Raw genomic sequence first — 16,823 nt, forward strand, 5'->3', positions numbered from 1 at the left:
CCAGAACAGTGACTTTAGGTTTTGGCATTGAGAACGAAACATAAATGAATTAAACAAAACTGACACTTGAAAAAAGTTGTATGGGCCCTGAAATTAAAATAAATAAATAAATAAATAAATCAAGCTTTTAATAAAATGAATGTAAAAGCTTTTTCATTCTTGACCACACGCTTAATATCTTATCGTATTCCCTTATGATAGGCCTATACAGTATTTGTTTAAATTCTGATGTTGTTTTTGATGACAATTGTCATTCTGTTTTAGTGTTTTTTCAGTGACAGTGGTTTTCAGTTTCAACTTTGTGTCACTGCTCTGGCTTCAGACCTTCCCCTCAACCGACCTTTTATCTAAGAATAAGTACATAAATAGTACATAAATACATTTATTAGAAAACATCATAACAGTTTGCTCAATGAAGACTATAGATACATTATAAGATGATGAAGACTATGGATGTGTTATAAAAAGATGAATACTATGGATGTGTTATATGAAGATGAAGACTATGAAGGTGTTATATGAAGATGAAGACTATGAATGTGTTATATTAAGATGAAGACTATGAATGTGTTATATGAAGATGAAGACTATGAATGTGTTATAAAAGATGAAGACTATGAATATGTTATAAAAGATGAATACTATGGATGTGTTATAAGAAGATGAAGACTATGAATGTGTGATAAAAGATGAAGACTATGAATGTGTTATAGGTTATAAAAGATGAAGACTATGGATGTTTTATAAAAAGATGATTACTATGGATGTGTTATAAGAAGATGAAGACTATGAATGTGTAATAAAAGATGAAGACTATGGATGTGTTTTAAAAAGATGAATACTATGGATGTGTTATAAGAAGATGAAGACTATGAATGTGTTATAAAAGATGATTACTATGGATGTGTTATAAGAAGATGAAGACTATGAATGTGTAATAAAAGATGAAGACTATGGATGTGTTTTAAAAAGATGAATACTATGGATGTGTTATAAGAAGATGAAGACTATGAATGTGTTATAAAAGATGAAGACTATGGATGTGTCATCAAAGATGAAGACTATGAATGTGTTATAAAAGATGAAGACTATGAATGTGTTATAAAAGATAAAGACTATGGATGTGTCATCAAAGATGAAGACTATGAATGTGTTATAAAAGATGAAGACTATGAATGTGTTATAAAAGATGAAGACTATGGATGTGTTATAAGAAGATGAAGACTATGGATGCATTATAAAAGATGAAGACTATGAATGTGTTATAAAAGATGAAGATTATGAATGTGTTATAAAAGATGAAGACTATGAATGAGTTATAAAAGATGAAGACTATGAATGTGTTACAAAAGATAAAGACTATGAATGTGTTACAAAAGATGAAGACTATGAATGTGTTATAAAAGATGAAGACTATGAATGTGTTACAAAAGATGACGACTATGGATGCATTATAAAAGATGAATACTATGGATGTGTTATCAAAGATGAAGACTATTGATGCATTATAAAAGATGAAGACTATGAATGTGTTATCAAAGATGAAGACTATGGATGTGTTATAGGAAGAAAAAGACTATGAATGTGTTATCAAAGATGAAGACTAAGGTTGTGTTATAAAAGATGAAGGTGAGCAGCCTGACAAGCCAAACTCGGGGCTATGAAAACCTTTCTCTGACGCGCCTCCGGTTGCTCGATTCCTATTGGTCACATCCTGGTTGCGTTTGCGAACACGGAAGTGAGGTGTTTTCTGTGATGTGATGTGGACAAGATGATCGGAGATCTGTTGATATTCGGGTAATTTGTCTGATTTTATTGACATATTACACTCGTGGGCACATTTTTATTTTAACTGAGACGTTTTCTGTGTGTGTTATTGAGCACCATGTCGTGGTTTAGACAGCGGACTATGAAGCTAACTAGCTCGATGCTAACGCCAGCTCACCAGGTAAATAACCAGTAAAAGTTTCACCTGTCAACAACATGTTTGTGTCTCTTCAGGACCTTACTGGTGAATGCGGGAGCTGTGCTGAATTTCAAGCTGTGAGTATTCACGTTACAGTCTCAATAATGAATCATCAAAGCTATAAACGTATCGATCAGTAGGAGTTAAAAAAAAAAAAAAAATTAGCAACAGTTTAACACACACACAGTGGCCACTTCATTAGATATACCTGTGCAATCTGATTCAATCCAATACAAAAGCTCTTCCATAAATTTGAAAGTTATGAATCTTATACAGTTTCAATTTTTGTTGACATTGTCAGAAAGGCGATAATTCTACTTTATGTCTATTATTGAGGTCGTAGTGGGTGATGGTGGTGTACTAGGGTGCATTACATTGAATGGTGTTCTTAATATTTTGTAGTAAAATTAAAATAAATGGAAGAGCTGTCGTATTGGACTGAATTACAATGCACAGATGTACTTAATGAAGTGGCCATTGACTGTATATGTATTTCAAGTTGGGGTTATAACATATACAAGCACTATACATTACATAACACCGGCGTGTGAGCACTTTAAAATCTAAGACAGACAAGACAAATATACACTGTATAATATAAAATGGACACAATACTGCCATCATTTTATGAATTGATAGTTAATAAGCCAAATTGTTATCATAATCCAGAACAGCCATTTTCTCTCGTTTAAAATGATACATACTGAGACATGGCCTTAATCAATCAATCAATCAATCAATCAATCAATCAATCAATCAATCAATCAATCAATCAAGCTTAATTTTCTTTACATATAGCACCTTTAAAAAAAATCAAATGCAATTCAGAGTGCTTTACAAGTGACTAAAACATGCTATAGGATGTTAACAATGGATTTAGAGACTAATGAACTTTTAAAAAATTGTTTAAAGATTAAGACATTTATTTGAATAAGACAACAGAAAAAAAAGGTAGTTAAGAAAGTAAAAGATAAATAAAAGAAGCAATGAAAGAATGATCAAAACATGAAATACTACCAAAAAAAGGTTAATAAAGCAGTAAAATGTTCATAAAATTGTAAAACACTACATAAAAGTCAGATTAAACAGATGGATTTTTAGTTTATGTTTAAAAATAAAAATATTCTTTCAGATCCTCTTGAAGGCTGTTGAGGAGCACAGAGCGTAACGGCTGAAAGCAGCTTGTGCAAATGTTTTTGTTCCGCTTTGTGGAGCAGCTGAAAAGAAGAACATTATTTGTTTTTTGTTTTTGTTACACATTTAGATGATTTTAAATAATTTACAAATCAATCCTAAACAAAGTAAACTAGTGGTTGGGGTCTTTCCACTTTGATGTATGAATATGGCGTCTGCCCATCATTATGATGAGAATAACCAAATCAGATATATTAGATGACACATTGTCCAAAAAGAATCTGATGTGAGAAAACTCAAACACTGGGCCACTATTGACCTTCCAAAAAATAACCCAACATGGATGTCATTTGAACAACAGGTTAGAGGTTAACTGTGGATATTTTGCAGGAAAAGAAAGGAGTCCCAGGGATTTGGAGATGAGTCCAGGGGGCCAACAACAGGTGTGTGATAGAGAGACTGAAAAATAAGAAATAAAAGAAGAAGTGTTCCAGGTGTCTGTGATCCTTATCAGAGTTATGTCTTTTAGGTGACAACATCAGAGAGTTTCTGCTCAGCCTGCGATACTTTCGGATCTTCATCGCGCTGTGGAACATCTTCATCATGTTCTGCATGATACTGTGAGTAACACTCTGTGAGATAAATGACAGGTTCACAGTTTTTTAAGTCAACAATCAGCTTCCCAAATGAACATTGAAGTAGTTTTTTCTTGCTGTAATCACTCCTCCTGTTCATACTGGCCATTGGATAACCCCTTCTTAATGTACTTTCAGTGTAATTGATGGTGGAACAAATCCACAGTCCTGCTTCTGTGCAAAAATGCTTTTAAGTTTAACGAAGCTAATGTGAAGCTTCAGTTGGCCAAATTAGTCAAATTGAGCAGATATCTTTTAACTTTACAGGCTGTAAATGTGGCAGATATCCACTTGATATATGAACTCAAACTGCTGAAGCCTCATATAAGCTTCAGATAAACTTTAAATGTATTTTTGTACAAAATGACTGTGTGGACAATTTAACTCTACTCCACTTGGTGATTTCATACCTTATGCAAACTCCCAGATATAGGAGGTGAACTTGTTGCTTGTCTAACTGGCTAAATATCTCCAATCCTTGCAGATTATTTGGCTCATGATCGAAGTTGGCTGTGACTGGACTCCCACTGGAAAGGTTACTTATCAAGATGGATTCTCTTTACTTCTCCTCGATAGGACTTTGCTGTTATTTTGGCCCCTTTAACTGTAATCGTGCTCCGTTTTCTTTCCCACCTTCTTCTGGCTGTACAGGAATTCATGAACCGCTGTATTTATTTTGTCTTACATGTTTGTAAGATCAACACTTTGAAGTTTTTATGTTTTATCTTTTTGTTTTTTGGTTATAATTATGCCATCACTTGTGCTGTCACTGCCCTCATGTTTCAGAACATCTACCATGTTAATTTGGTAATTAAAGAAATAGCAGGGTTGAAAATGATGGTCGTCACTAACAGGATGGTAAATGTTGCCCGTCTGTCATCATTTAACAGTCCTGCTCTGTCCTAAAACCTCTCATACTGCTACAGTAATCAAAGTTGGTGGTAAACCCTCTAATTTATCAAAATCTTGCTGTTAGTTTTGTGACAGGCTGAAACATCTTTTTACTCTTTTTTTACCTGCACGGTCATCAGAGTTCAGCTGGATTTAAGTTGGTTAAATGGATCAAACATCTCTAAATTTACTCATTAGCTGTTATGCTCTCGTGTGTCAGTAAAGAGTATTTAAATGCAGCCTTTCAGATAAAACAAAAGCCATTTTTCTTTATTCTGGGGCACGTGCTGTAAGTAAATGTATATGCACTATTGTGTAAATGTGTCCTTATTCTTAACATTCAATAAAAATACATTTTTCTTATCCTGTGTCTCCTGTGTCCCAGTTCCACTACATACTAAATTATAAAGTTTGTGACTTACTGCTTTTTGCAGAAGATATTAAAATATTTGACTCTTCTAGTCAGCTAATTAGTATACTAACAACACTATCTTAACCTTGTATAGGATACATACAGCTGTGTTGCTGCATCATGTTCATGGGTTTATATAGAAAACTATTTAAATATTTTTGAATGCAATTGAAGGTTTTGTGTAATACCTTTTACTGTGATGCCTTTCAAGTTTTGATCTGCATGTCCAAAAATCCCCCCAAAAAACGGACTTAGCTTGGATTTCAAATAACATCTCACATATTGTTTTTGAACCTCAAAATGGAATGTCTTAAAACAGTCAGGTGTCCATATAACCACTGATTGAGGTTTTCTTTGCTGTAATCATTCCTCCTGTTCATACTGGCTATTAAAGCTCTTAAATTGGAAGATTGGCGGTTTGATTCCCGGCTCCTCCAGTCCACATATCGAAGACACTTAACCCGGAATTGCTCCCAATGGCAGCGCCAACAGTGGAAGAATGTGTGTGAATGGTTGGCTCCCTCCGGATGAACAGGTTGGCACCCTGTGTGGTAGCCCCTGTCATCAGTGTATGAATGTGTATGAACGGGTGAATGTGACTTGTAGTGTAAAAGCGCTTTGAGTGATCGAAAAGAATAGAAAAGGGCTATATAAGTACACTCCATTTACCATCTTAAGAGATCTCCTTCAGATGCACTTTCAGCGTAATTGATGGGTGTATCCACACAGTCATTTTATGCCAAAATGCATTTAAAATTTGATCTGAAGTTTATATGAGGCTTCAACAGCCTGAGTTAGTCATATCAAGTGGATATCTGCCATATTTACAGTCTTTGTAGCATCAAATTCCCTGTTTGTGTTTTCTTGGACGTTGAGCTGTGGTGGAAGTATGATAACAAAAAGTTTAGCACTAAAAAGACTGTAACACTGAAAGATATCTAATTGATTTAACTCATTTGGATGGCAGGAAAAAAATAAAGGAGGAATAAAGAAATAAAACATTAAAAGGACAGGTTCAAAATCTTTCTGTTCAAACAACAGTCAGGTCTATATCAATACTGAAATAAAATTATCCTCGCTGTAATCATTCCTCCTGTTCATACTGACCATTAGAAGATCCCTGTGTAAATGCACTTACAATGTGAGTGATGGGGGACAAACCCCACAGTGTATTCACACAGTCATTTGTGCAAAATTGCATTTATCTGAAGTTGATCTGAAGCTTACATGAGGATTCAGCAGTTTGAGTAAGTCATATCAAGTGGATATCTGCCACATTTACCACATGTTCTTTTTTTTTTTTTTATCAACATCCTTCTTTGTATTTCCTACTGAGCAGTGATGGAAGTATAGTAACAAAACAAAGGGACGACACTAAAAAGACTAACATTGAAAGATTTGTTTTAACTCATTTGGACAGCTGATGCTTCATATTAGCTTAAGATAAATGTTTAAATACATTTTTGCACAGAAAGAAGGCTGTGGATGGTCACCATATCTATCATTGTAAATGCATTATGAAGGGATCTTCTAATGCTCTGTATATAAACTGGAGCTTCAATGTTCATTTGGGCACCTGATTGTTGTTTTAAGAAAGCCAACAGAAAGAAAAGGGAAAAATGTAAACCCTTTCTTTTATAAAAAATACATATAAACTTTGCTATGCAGTCCATACTATTGTCTTATTTATATATCTTGCATGTAACAATACAGCACAGGAGGCGACAGGAAGGACACAGCGTGGTGATGTTGACGCTTGCCTACGTAACACTCTCCCATCATGCCTTTCACGACAAAAAGCCCGATGAAGAGGAGGAGGGAGGAGGAGGAGGCTACCAGCCTAGGAGGGGTGGTCGCTTCCAGGAGAGAGGGGGTTTTCTGTTGTTTCTCGTCGCCTGAATTGTCAAATAATACGTGACGGCGGCGGGCAGAAAAACACAAAAATTAAAAAATAAAGCATCAGGAGACATGATGCTCGCTCCCGCAGAGCAGCTCCCGTCGGGCCTGTGAGTGTCGGCAGGTTTCTCACCGCCGTCTCTCCCTCCGGGAGGCTTTCTGCTGTCCGAGTCCGTCCTGAGCCGAGACACACCGCCAGGCGATGACAGCGGCCACAGCCACTCCGCAGGTGATGAGAGACCAGCTGCTGCAGGCCATCGACGGCCAGAGCAATGTGAGTGAAAAGAGAGAAGCTAGTTTCCCCAAAAAGAGAGAAGCGAAGAAGAGGGGGGTTAGACAATGAGGCCGAGCCGGCTGCAGGTCTGCACGGAGGGCTGACAGAGTAATGGCAGGCAGTGTTACTAAGCTAAATGTTGTTTGCTCGCTAATATCACTAGTTGGCGAGAGTCACTGATTCCAGACACTGTTGTGTTACGGAGTATGTGGTGACCCATCAGATATGTGACCTGCAGTGTGGGAAAGAAGTACTACTCTGATACATTACTTCAGTAGCACAGTGTAAATATACTTCATGACAAGTAAAAATCCTGCATCTAAAATCATACTTAAGCAAAATTATATTTGCATTATTAGCTAAATGTACTTAAAGTACTTCATTATAAGTAAAATCCTGCATCTAAAATCATACTTGAGTAAAAGTATATAAGTATTACCACCTAAATGTACTTAAAGTATTTCGTTATATGCAAATATCCTGCAATTAAAATCATACTCAAATACAAGTATAGAAGTGTAATCCAGATAAAATGTGTTATAGTACTTCGCTATAAGTAAAAATCATGCATCTAAAATCATACTTAAGTGAAAGTATAGAAGTATGACCACCTAAATCCAGCATTTAAAATACTACTTAATTTACAGTATGGAAGTATTACCAGCTATACTCACTGAAAGTACTATAATACTTCATTACAGGTAAAAATCCTGCATTTACCATTGTACTTAAGCAAAAGTATATAAGTATAACCAGCTAAATTTACATAGCTGGTTATAAAGTACCCTAGCAAAATTACTAATTTTGCAGGAAATCTGGCTGTAAGCAGTAATTAGTACTTTTACTTCAGTATTTTAAATGCAGGATTTGTTACTTGTAATGAAATATTTTTTACAGTGTGATATTGACAGATAGATTGATACTTTATTAATCTCATTGGGGAAATTCAGGTATCTTGCAACTCACAGTCCATACATACATACACACATTCATAAATACACATAGATACATACACAGTAATACACAACAAAACACAAACTGATAATAACCAACCACTGACTAACACGTTAGCCCAGCGAGCAGGCTGCTAGAGGCCACTGATGGCGAGTTATTTATGTCCACTGAACACAGTGATTCAGGACTGGAGACGAGCGACACTGAGCTGACAGCTACAAAGTGGAAGTCTGGAGAAAAGTGGGACTTAAAGATCCTCTCCAGACATGTTGTATGGATAAGTAAAAGATAATCTAAATTTGATAATAATTTCAGTCTTATATGCTCTTTCTATAGAAAACTATTACATTTCCAGTTAGAAAACCTTAAAATGACATCAACTCTCCCTCATTAAAAATCCAAAATCTGTGAAAATGCAATTATGTTTCATTTCAGAAGTTTAACAGCTGGATACAAGATGTCTCACTCTTCATTGTGAAGTCCACTCTCAGTGTTTGGGTAGTTTCCACATCACACTGGTGAATATTGGACCATAACTGTCTTCAAAGATATTTGTAATTTCAAAACTCCTGCTCGAACTGTCAGCAGATGAATGTGAAAACAGCCCTTTAGTGTCAAACTCTGCACGTTCATTCTGCAAAGTGAAGCTCAAACATTTAGTCGTAGAAAACAAGAATAAGAAAACATTTTTTTTTTGAGTGGAGATGGACTTTAGGTGACAGACATGTTCATCAGTGAGAGTTTAGTCTTCTCAGAGATATAAAACAACATAACTTGAGTTAACAAAGCTGGTGAGATTTGCTTGCATCATTACTGCAGTTTTCAATGAATGACAATAATTACATTACAACCAAATTTGGTAGTGTCCCCAAAGATTTGATAATATAAAGTCAAACTTCTGCGGGATGCTGGGCAATTTGGCTGTACTGTGAGTATTTCCATCGACTGAAAACTGCTGTAACAATCTGATAAGCTTTGTTAACTTGCATTACATTTGTCATAGTAACTTTGAGAATAGTACAAAATGAAATTTGCATTATATTATATGCTATTGTGTTCAAAGTTTTAAGCTCACAATTTGCCAAGCTGATGTGTTTCTTCTAGATATCTTCTAACTCCTAGCAGGCATTACAATGAATCTTTTAATTAATTACATACAACTGATACACATCACGATATCATAAAGTTCTTAGAAAGTCAATTTTAAAGCAGTTAGATAAATAAAGTAATGACACAGATATTTCAGTTTTGGGCTAATCCAGTGACAAATCATTAATAATATCTTTATTTATGTAGCTGTAGCACTTTACAAAATGACAAAGTGCTTCACATAAAATCGCAGATATAAACACACAACAATTATAGAATAAACAACCGAAAGGAACAATGTAAAATCGCCAGTCTGACAAGAAATAAAAATACTAAGATCTGCAAAACAAGGGAAGTCTGAATAAAGTGTGTTTTGGGCTTAGATTTAAAAGAAGCCACTGACTCAGCATGCCTTATTTCCTTGTTATGAGTAACCTTACCGAAAAAGTCCACATTGTGGCCATAAAACAGTCTGCATTATGTTGCCTGCAATGGTCCAATACAACCAGTGCTGTTGACAAGTTTCATATCATTTCGCAGTATGTATTGTCATCTCACACAACCACAGTCAGATAAGAAGTGTTTACAGGCCCATATTAAAGTTAATGCTCAGCTTGGGACAGCATTTATTTCATGTCTTACTTGAAGATCTCACTTGGTGTTCTTGTGAGATAAAATATCACATTTGCATGCACTCTCAGTTTGTCATATTGTAACTGAAACCAGTATGAATACGCAGTTTCCTTGTGTGCAGGTGCTCATTTGAAAGTCTATTCAAATTATGTCTTGACCTTTTTTGTTTGCCCCTCTTCATCTGAAAAATGGGATTTGCAAGTCTGAATGTAATGGGGCTAATAAGCGCACAACATCTACATACAAGCAACTGGACTGACAGCACTGTGACGTCTCTGGATTATGATGTATAAATCTGTGTCTTTTCAGCAGATATGCAACATGGTGATGGTTATGGAGGTGATCTCTTATTTAGAGAAATATCCTATCACCAAAGAGGCACTGGAGGTAAGTTACAGTATGTATAAAATACAAAATGAACAAAATAAAAATGCAGTTGAGTCCTGCTTTGGAGAGGTTAAAACACACCCATCTTATCTTCTTACAGGAAACCCGTCTTGGCAAACTCATCAACGATGTCCGGAAGAAAACCAAGAATGAGGACCTTGCAAAAAGGGCCAAGAAGCTCCTGCGAAACTGGCAGAAGTTAATTGAGCCGGGGAAGAGTGAGGTGTTGTCCAGAGGACACACCGGTGCATCATGGTCTTCCAACGGTGGTGCTCATTCCTGCATCTCTGCTCCAGCTGCCATGACACCATCAGGTAAAACAGGTCCAGAGTTGAAGAACAGAAATGACTTCAACAACTGTTACTCCCCTAAGGTGGAGAAGCAGAGCAACAGGAAACGTAAGGGCGACCAGAAGGAGGGACAGCTCTTACCAGCCAAGATAACCAAAACAACTCTTAATGATAAAATACAGAATTCCAAACAGCTGCCAACCAATGGAATTGGCGGCAGCTCTGACATTTTTACAGATAGTCGTGCACATCAGCCTTTAGAAAAGGAGATTTCTGAGCCTGTGGACAATGACAGACTGAATAAAATCCCTGTCAACGCTGTAAAACCTCATCCAAGTGCCCCGGGAAACAGCAAGCCATCTAGCACTTCTTCATTGATAAAAACATCAGTTCTGCAGCAGCAAGCCAGACCGGAGCAAGCTGCCTCTGGGGGGCAGTGTCGACCCAGAAGCCCTCGAGGTTCCATGCACAGTCCTCAAACTCCAAAGCAGGAAGCTGTTGTCAAACAAAATGCACCACAAGCACAGAGTATTTCTAGTTCCACTGTGAGGCCCGGGTCTGTGGACACCTCCGGGCTGGGGCCTTCTTCTCAGCCTTTAAATGTTTGTGTTCAGGGTTTGCACACTGACAGTTCGTGGTCTACAGATTTGGACTCTCAAAGCAGGCCTCCTAATGCGCCTCTTAGCAACTCAAATGCCTCCTCCTGCAGTGATGGGGTCAGTTTGGAAGATGATGGTGTGTTTAACAGTACAGAGAAAAGGAAAAGACAGAAATACAGGCCTAAGGACTATGTGGTAAATTTAGACAGACAGACTGTAGATGACGGTACTAAACCTGTCAGGTTAAAAGACAGGAGATTGACATTTAACCCTGTAACAGGGCAGATCAAATCCTCCTTCCATAAGGAGTCTTCCCAGGAGGAGGAGGTCAGGGTGGACCACAGACCTGAACCTCAGTTGTCAGAACAGCCGAAGCAGAATCCGCAGATTCAGATTCCTCCCAGTCCCTTCCAGCAGACCGACTGGAAAGAGCTGTCGAGGAGCGAGATCATCCAGTCGTACCTTAGCCAGCAAAGCAACGTGCTGACATCATCAGGGGCCAACACTCCCGGTGCACACTTTTTCATGACAGAGTACATGAAAAAAGATGAACACCGAAGTAAAGAAGACAAGAATAAAGTCGTACTGGCATTAGAGCTGCCAGCCAGGGTTTTACCGGGGGTTGAAAGAGAGGTCAACAAGGAAGACCTGGACAGATTACACACACAGCACTGGTCTGGGGTTAATGGTTGCCATGACACGAAGGGTAATTGGTACGACTGGACACAGTGCATCTCCTTAGACCCACATGGAGACGAGAGCAGGTTGAACATATTGCCGTATGTCTGTCTGGATTGAAACTGAGGTCTAGTCTAGTGTCTGAATAGGAAGGTGTAAGTTCCCTTCAGCGTGCAGCGGAGCAGCTCTGAGTGTATGAAGACACTTCATCAGAGTGTGAACTACTGTTTTGCACTGTTGTTGAAAATGGAATTAATGCGTTGGTATGTGTGGAGGGCAGAGGCCAAAATCAGTGTTTTCAGAGTTTTTGAACCTTGTGTGAGGACAGTGTGAAGGAGAAAGGCTATGCATTTATCTGCCAGATAAGTTATTGATGCTCAGTAAGTTAACAATTGAGTTTTCCAGGCAGACAAAAGACCAGCTCCAACACCTGCCATCCTTTTGTATGGGAGAGAAAATCACACCATACTGCACAGCCACATGTTTAATCTTATGTTAAATTGCTTATCAATAAGCACATGCCTCGTGGGAATGTGACTTAATTGACTGTTCCCACATTAAGATGAAATTTCAATCAAAATGTATGACTCTGTTAACCTGCATCATCTTTAAATAGAGTAGTAAGATACATAATCACAATGAGGTTGTGTATCAACATGCTGAAATCCAGAAAAAGGTCATAGAAGAAGCTGAAATTAAGCAGCTATCCTCATCACTATTTCCATTGACAAACAATTCTATCAAAGGGTAGGTTCATTTTTTCCCCCAAGTGTATCTTAATACAATACTCACATGTCTAGATGTAGCTGTAATTGTTCCTTCTGTCCATACTGGCCGCCAAGAAATCCTCCTATTCACAATTACAGAGAAGAGATGAGCAACAGAATGCACAGTTCTCATTCAGTGCAGAAATACATTAGTAGCTTGCATGTTCAGCTGATTTCCTAAATTCCCCCGTTTGTGTCTTTGTGAATGGTGTTTTGCTGCTGAGGTGTGGTGGAGGGATTGAAACACATTTTGTACTAAAAGGTCTAACTTAGCACACTCACTTCACTGGTCTCTTCATTGGAAGCATGTTAGGAAGGTGTCTTGTCACTGCCAGTATGTACACTATAAAAACGGTTTCAGGCATGTGAGAATTGCTTTAAAACAGACATGAACCTATCTGTCACTCCCTCTTTTAGAGCCGCTGTTCCAATATTGCACGACTGCCTCACATGTGACTTTTAGCAGAAATAATAAAAGACAAATCCGTTTTAAAACGGTAGATTTTTTTTTCTTGTGTTGTGAGGTTTCATTTCTGTTAAGTGAAGTGACATGAAACTGACGGATGTGACTGCAGTTTGAGGTGAGTGATAGAGAAGCTTGTGTAGGGCTACGAGAAGGGTGGCTGTCATGTATATTTATTCACATTTACACATTCTTTTTAAGAGTCACATACATGTTCTAACTACACTAAATCGTTTTTTCTCTGTTCAGAATCAATCAGATATGCAGTGGCGACATTCCAAACTTTCCCTGCTGATACACCAACCTACCTTACACAGGACAACTCTCCAAAATTACACATTTTGATAATGTGAACTGGTTTTATTTTATACTTGCCTTTTCTTTTTACTGTGTATTTAGGTTGTAAAATATAAATTTAAGATGGCAAAGCAGACTATGCTACTAGGTTGCATCTTTGTACCGTCAGGAAGAACTGAAATATAAATTGACATGCTGGATAAAGTACTTAATATCATTCCTTTAGATATTGTTTGCCTTACGGAAACCTGTGTTTTCCCTAAAGACAGAGCCTTAGTGAATGTACAGAAATTAGCCTTTTGTGTTCAGTTGAATGCAGAAGAGAACATATTTGCTACTTAGTCCTTTTAAGTGGACATGTTGATATGTGTTAATAAAAAAACTGCAGGAATTATGAATCTTTGTCTTCTTTTAGTGTGTATGAAGGAAAAAGAATGTCCATATTCTCAGATTTTACCTTCCCAACTTGATATTTTCTGGTTTCTCAAGTCTTCTGTGATAGTACACTTAATATCTTTGGCTTGTGGACTGTTGGTCGGGACTCGGTCGACATGTTTCACCATTTTCTGACCAAACAATGAATTGATTCATTGAGAAAATAATGAACAGATTAATTAATAATTAAAGTAATAGTTAGTTGAAGCCCAAATGACACTTTGCAATTTTGCACATTAATCTAACTCACAAATGAATCTGCTGTCTCTACATGAATAAAACTACCTTCTTATGCTAATGAGAGAATTACATCATTCTGGATGCACTACTCAATGCATTTCTCCTCTGTAAATGTAATTATAGCTGAAAGGACATATCAATTGATTGGGTTAGGGTTAAATGTGAAAGTAATTGTAAAATGCAATCAATTGATATGCAATTGATTGCATTTTACAATACTTTCACATTTCGTCATTTGGCAGATGTTTTTATCCAAAGTAACTTCAAAGCGAAGTAAGACTGAAAGGATGTGTTACAGATTCGCAAGTAGCTGAACAGGAACAAGTTTAAGTGTCTGAGAGTTTTTTTGTTGTAATTTTTAAAGTAAGAAAAGTGGAAGTAAACAAGTGCAGAAAATGATCAACTACAAAACTTAATTCCCATTAATGTATCCCAACTCCAGGAATGAAAGCTTTTCTAGACGCAGAGTTCCAGTATTATTTGGAATGTGTGTAAATGGCCTTTAACAGTATGATGTCTGCTTTTCCAAGGAGAGGGAGCTTACATTTTTTTTTTAATAATTGGGTAACAGTTGGTGCTTCAGTTTTACTTTAAACACTATCTGGAGAAAATATGTTTATGTATGACAAAATGCCGAACTAATGAACTATACCTTATGTATGTATAAAATGTAATTATTAATTAATTCATTATATTTTTCTTTTGTATGCTTTTTGTTTTGTTTCACTTTTATATTGTAAGGCAAAATGGTGATAATATATTATTCTTATTAATAACAACAACAACAATATTATTATTTATTATTATTATTAATAACAAAAACAACATTATTATTACCATTATTATTATTTTCATTATAAGACTAATAATAATAATATTATTACAACAACAATATTATTATTATTATTAACAACAACAATATTATTATTATTATTAACAACATTATTAGTATCATTATTATTATAAGACTAATAGTAGTAATAATAATGTATATGCAAACAAGGCCAATTATTTTTCTTAAAAATATGTATAATATAATTATAAACATTAGGAATTAATTATATTATTAGTATATTAATAGTAGTAGTAGTAGTAGAGTTTATAACTATTATCATTAATCGCAGGTAGGCTGTCTTATTTTGAAGGCCGGAAGTTGTGTGCTGCACTGCCGCTGCTTAACGGCAGTCTCTCCGGTGCAGCAGCTCCGCCGGTGACTCGTCACTCCGCGCTGGAAGATGGCTGCGGTGGAGCGGACCCAGGTTAAGGAAGGGTTCCGGATAGCTACACTGTGCGTGTTCTGGTACACGGTCAGCTCGGGGGGAAACGTCGTTAACAAAATCATCCTGAATGGCTTCCCGTACCCGGTCACCGTCTCTCTGTTCCACATCGTCTCCATCGTCGTCTTCCTCCCGCCGCTGCTGCGGGCATGGGGAGTCCCCAAAACAGAGCTGCCGAGCAGGTACTACCGATGGTACATCCTGCCTCTAGCTTTCGGGAAGTACTTTGCATCGGTGTCGGCTCACTTCAGCATATGGAAAGTGCCCGTGTCGTACGCGCACACCGGTGAGTACGGCTGGCGTCATGTTGATGTTACCGGGCACCTGGAGCGGCCGGTAAACGTGACGATGTGTCGGTGTGTATCAGCTGATGTTAGCATGGCTCGGCTAACACTGAGGTTTAACCAGCACAAGGGCCTCAGATAATAGTTAGCTGTAGGTGGAGAACAGGCAGGCTTTCATGAAGCTAATCAACTTAGCATGTGGCTGCTAACTTTAAATTAAATCGCTTTTTTTGGACTTCATGTAAAGAAGAAGTAAGCGGCTGCGGTTAGCTAGCAAGCCAACTTAATTAACATGTTGTACGTCAGGGGGGAGGGTCCAATCCTGAACCTGCTAAAGGACGTGTTCACTTTTTTTTTTTTAAAGGCTGTCTTAAAACAATCATCAGCTGCCCAAATGAACCCTGAATTAGGTTTATTCTTGCTTTAATCAAGCCTCCTTTTCATACTGACCATTAGAAGATCCCATTAGTACCAGAGTTCCTCTTTTTGTTACACTTCTTACACCGCAGCCCAACAGGGGAACACAGAGGGGGAACTTGATGCTAAAAGGACTGAACATGTGGCTGATGTTCACTTGATATGACAAACTCAGACTGCTGAAGCCTCACATAAGCTTCATGTCAACATATTTCAATCATTTTGCATTTTCGTTCCCCATCACTTTAACTGTAAGTGTATCACAAATGGATCTTCTAATGGTCCGTATGAACAGGAGGTACAATTACAGCGAGGAGAACTGCTTTCAGTGTTCATATACACACCTGACTGTAGTTTGAACAGAAGTTGAACGATTTTGAACCTGTCCTTTTTTAATGTTTTATTCCTACAGATGTTAAAAAATTATGTTTCATGTTGTTTTTCATTTATTATGGACATGCAGATCAAACTTTAGAAAGACATCATAGTAAATTATATTATGATGAACTTTAAGTATCCTCTAGTTATTCTTTCATTTGTTTCTATCTGAAGAAAAAAAGAAAAGATAAATGGTAATGCTACTTTCTTTCCCTATGATTTGAATTAATATTTATAAGGAATGATGACAGCGAGGAAAGCCTGTTTCAGTGCTCATGTGGGTAACTGACTGATGTTTTAAGACAGACCTGGAAAAATTGTGAACTTATCCTTTAATGCACTGAGCTTTTTTTAACTTTGATCTTGTTATGGAGATTTCCTTAATTAGTTATAAACTCTTTCGGGCTCATCCCACACTTCTCTGAGA

At 37.1% G+C, this 16,823-nt stretch overlaps 3 protein-coding genes across 4 annotated transcripts in view; all 3 read left to right on the forward strand.

Moving 5' to 3' along the window:
* The first annotated feature begins 1,722 nt into the window (after positions 1-1,722).
* Positions 1,723-4,983, forward strand: smim7 (small integral membrane protein 7). Its single transcript, XM_062424190.1, has 5 exons — positions 1,723-1,797; positions 2,002-2,043; positions 3,491-3,543; positions 3,630-3,720; positions 4,220-4,983. Exons 1-5 carry the CDS (start codon positions 1,772-1,774, stop codon positions 4,233-4,235), a joined length of 228 nt encoding a protein of 75 aa, XP_062280174.1. The 5' UTR covers positions 1,723-1,771; the 3' UTR covers positions 4,236-4,983.
* Positions 4,984-6,882: 1,899 nt separating this feature from the next.
* LOC133984839 (mediator of RNA polymerase II transcription subunit 26-like) lies at positions 6,883-13,617 on the forward strand. Of its 2 annotated transcripts, none has more exons than XM_062424320.1 (3): positions 6,883-7,208; positions 10,194-10,271; positions 10,372-13,617. In XM_062424320.1, the coding sequence occupies exons 1-3, from the start codon at positions 7,137-7,139 to the stop codon at positions 11,956-11,958; spliced, it is 1,737 nt and encodes a 578-aa protein (XP_062280304.1). In that variant the 5' UTR covers positions 6,883-7,136; the 3' UTR covers positions 11,959-13,617. The 2 variants fall into 2 exon arrangements, with proteins under 2 accessions (XP_062280304.1, XP_062280305.1); XM_062424321.1 differs by having other exon boundaries at positions 10,197-10,271.
* Positions 13,618-15,250: 1,633 nt separating this feature from the next.
* The window catches only part of slc35e1 (solute carrier family 35 member E1), a 10,423-nt gene continuing 8,850 nt past the window's right edge, over positions 15,251-16,823 (forward strand). The window contains exon 1 of the mRNA XM_062424722.1: positions 15,251-15,603. Within this exon, the coding sequence (XP_062280706.1) occupies positions 15,276-15,603 (328 nt within the window). The 5' untranslated portion in view covers positions 15,251-15,275. The remainder of the gene's footprint in view (positions 15,604-16,823) is intronic.

This window comes from Scomber scombrus, chromosome 8 (assembly GCF_963691925.1).
Source record: "Scomber scombrus chromosome 8, fScoSco1.1, whole genome shotgun sequence".
Classification (NCBI taxonomy): domain Eukaryota; kingdom Metazoa; phylum Chordata; class Actinopteri; order Scombriformes; family Scombridae; genus Scomber; species Scomber scombrus.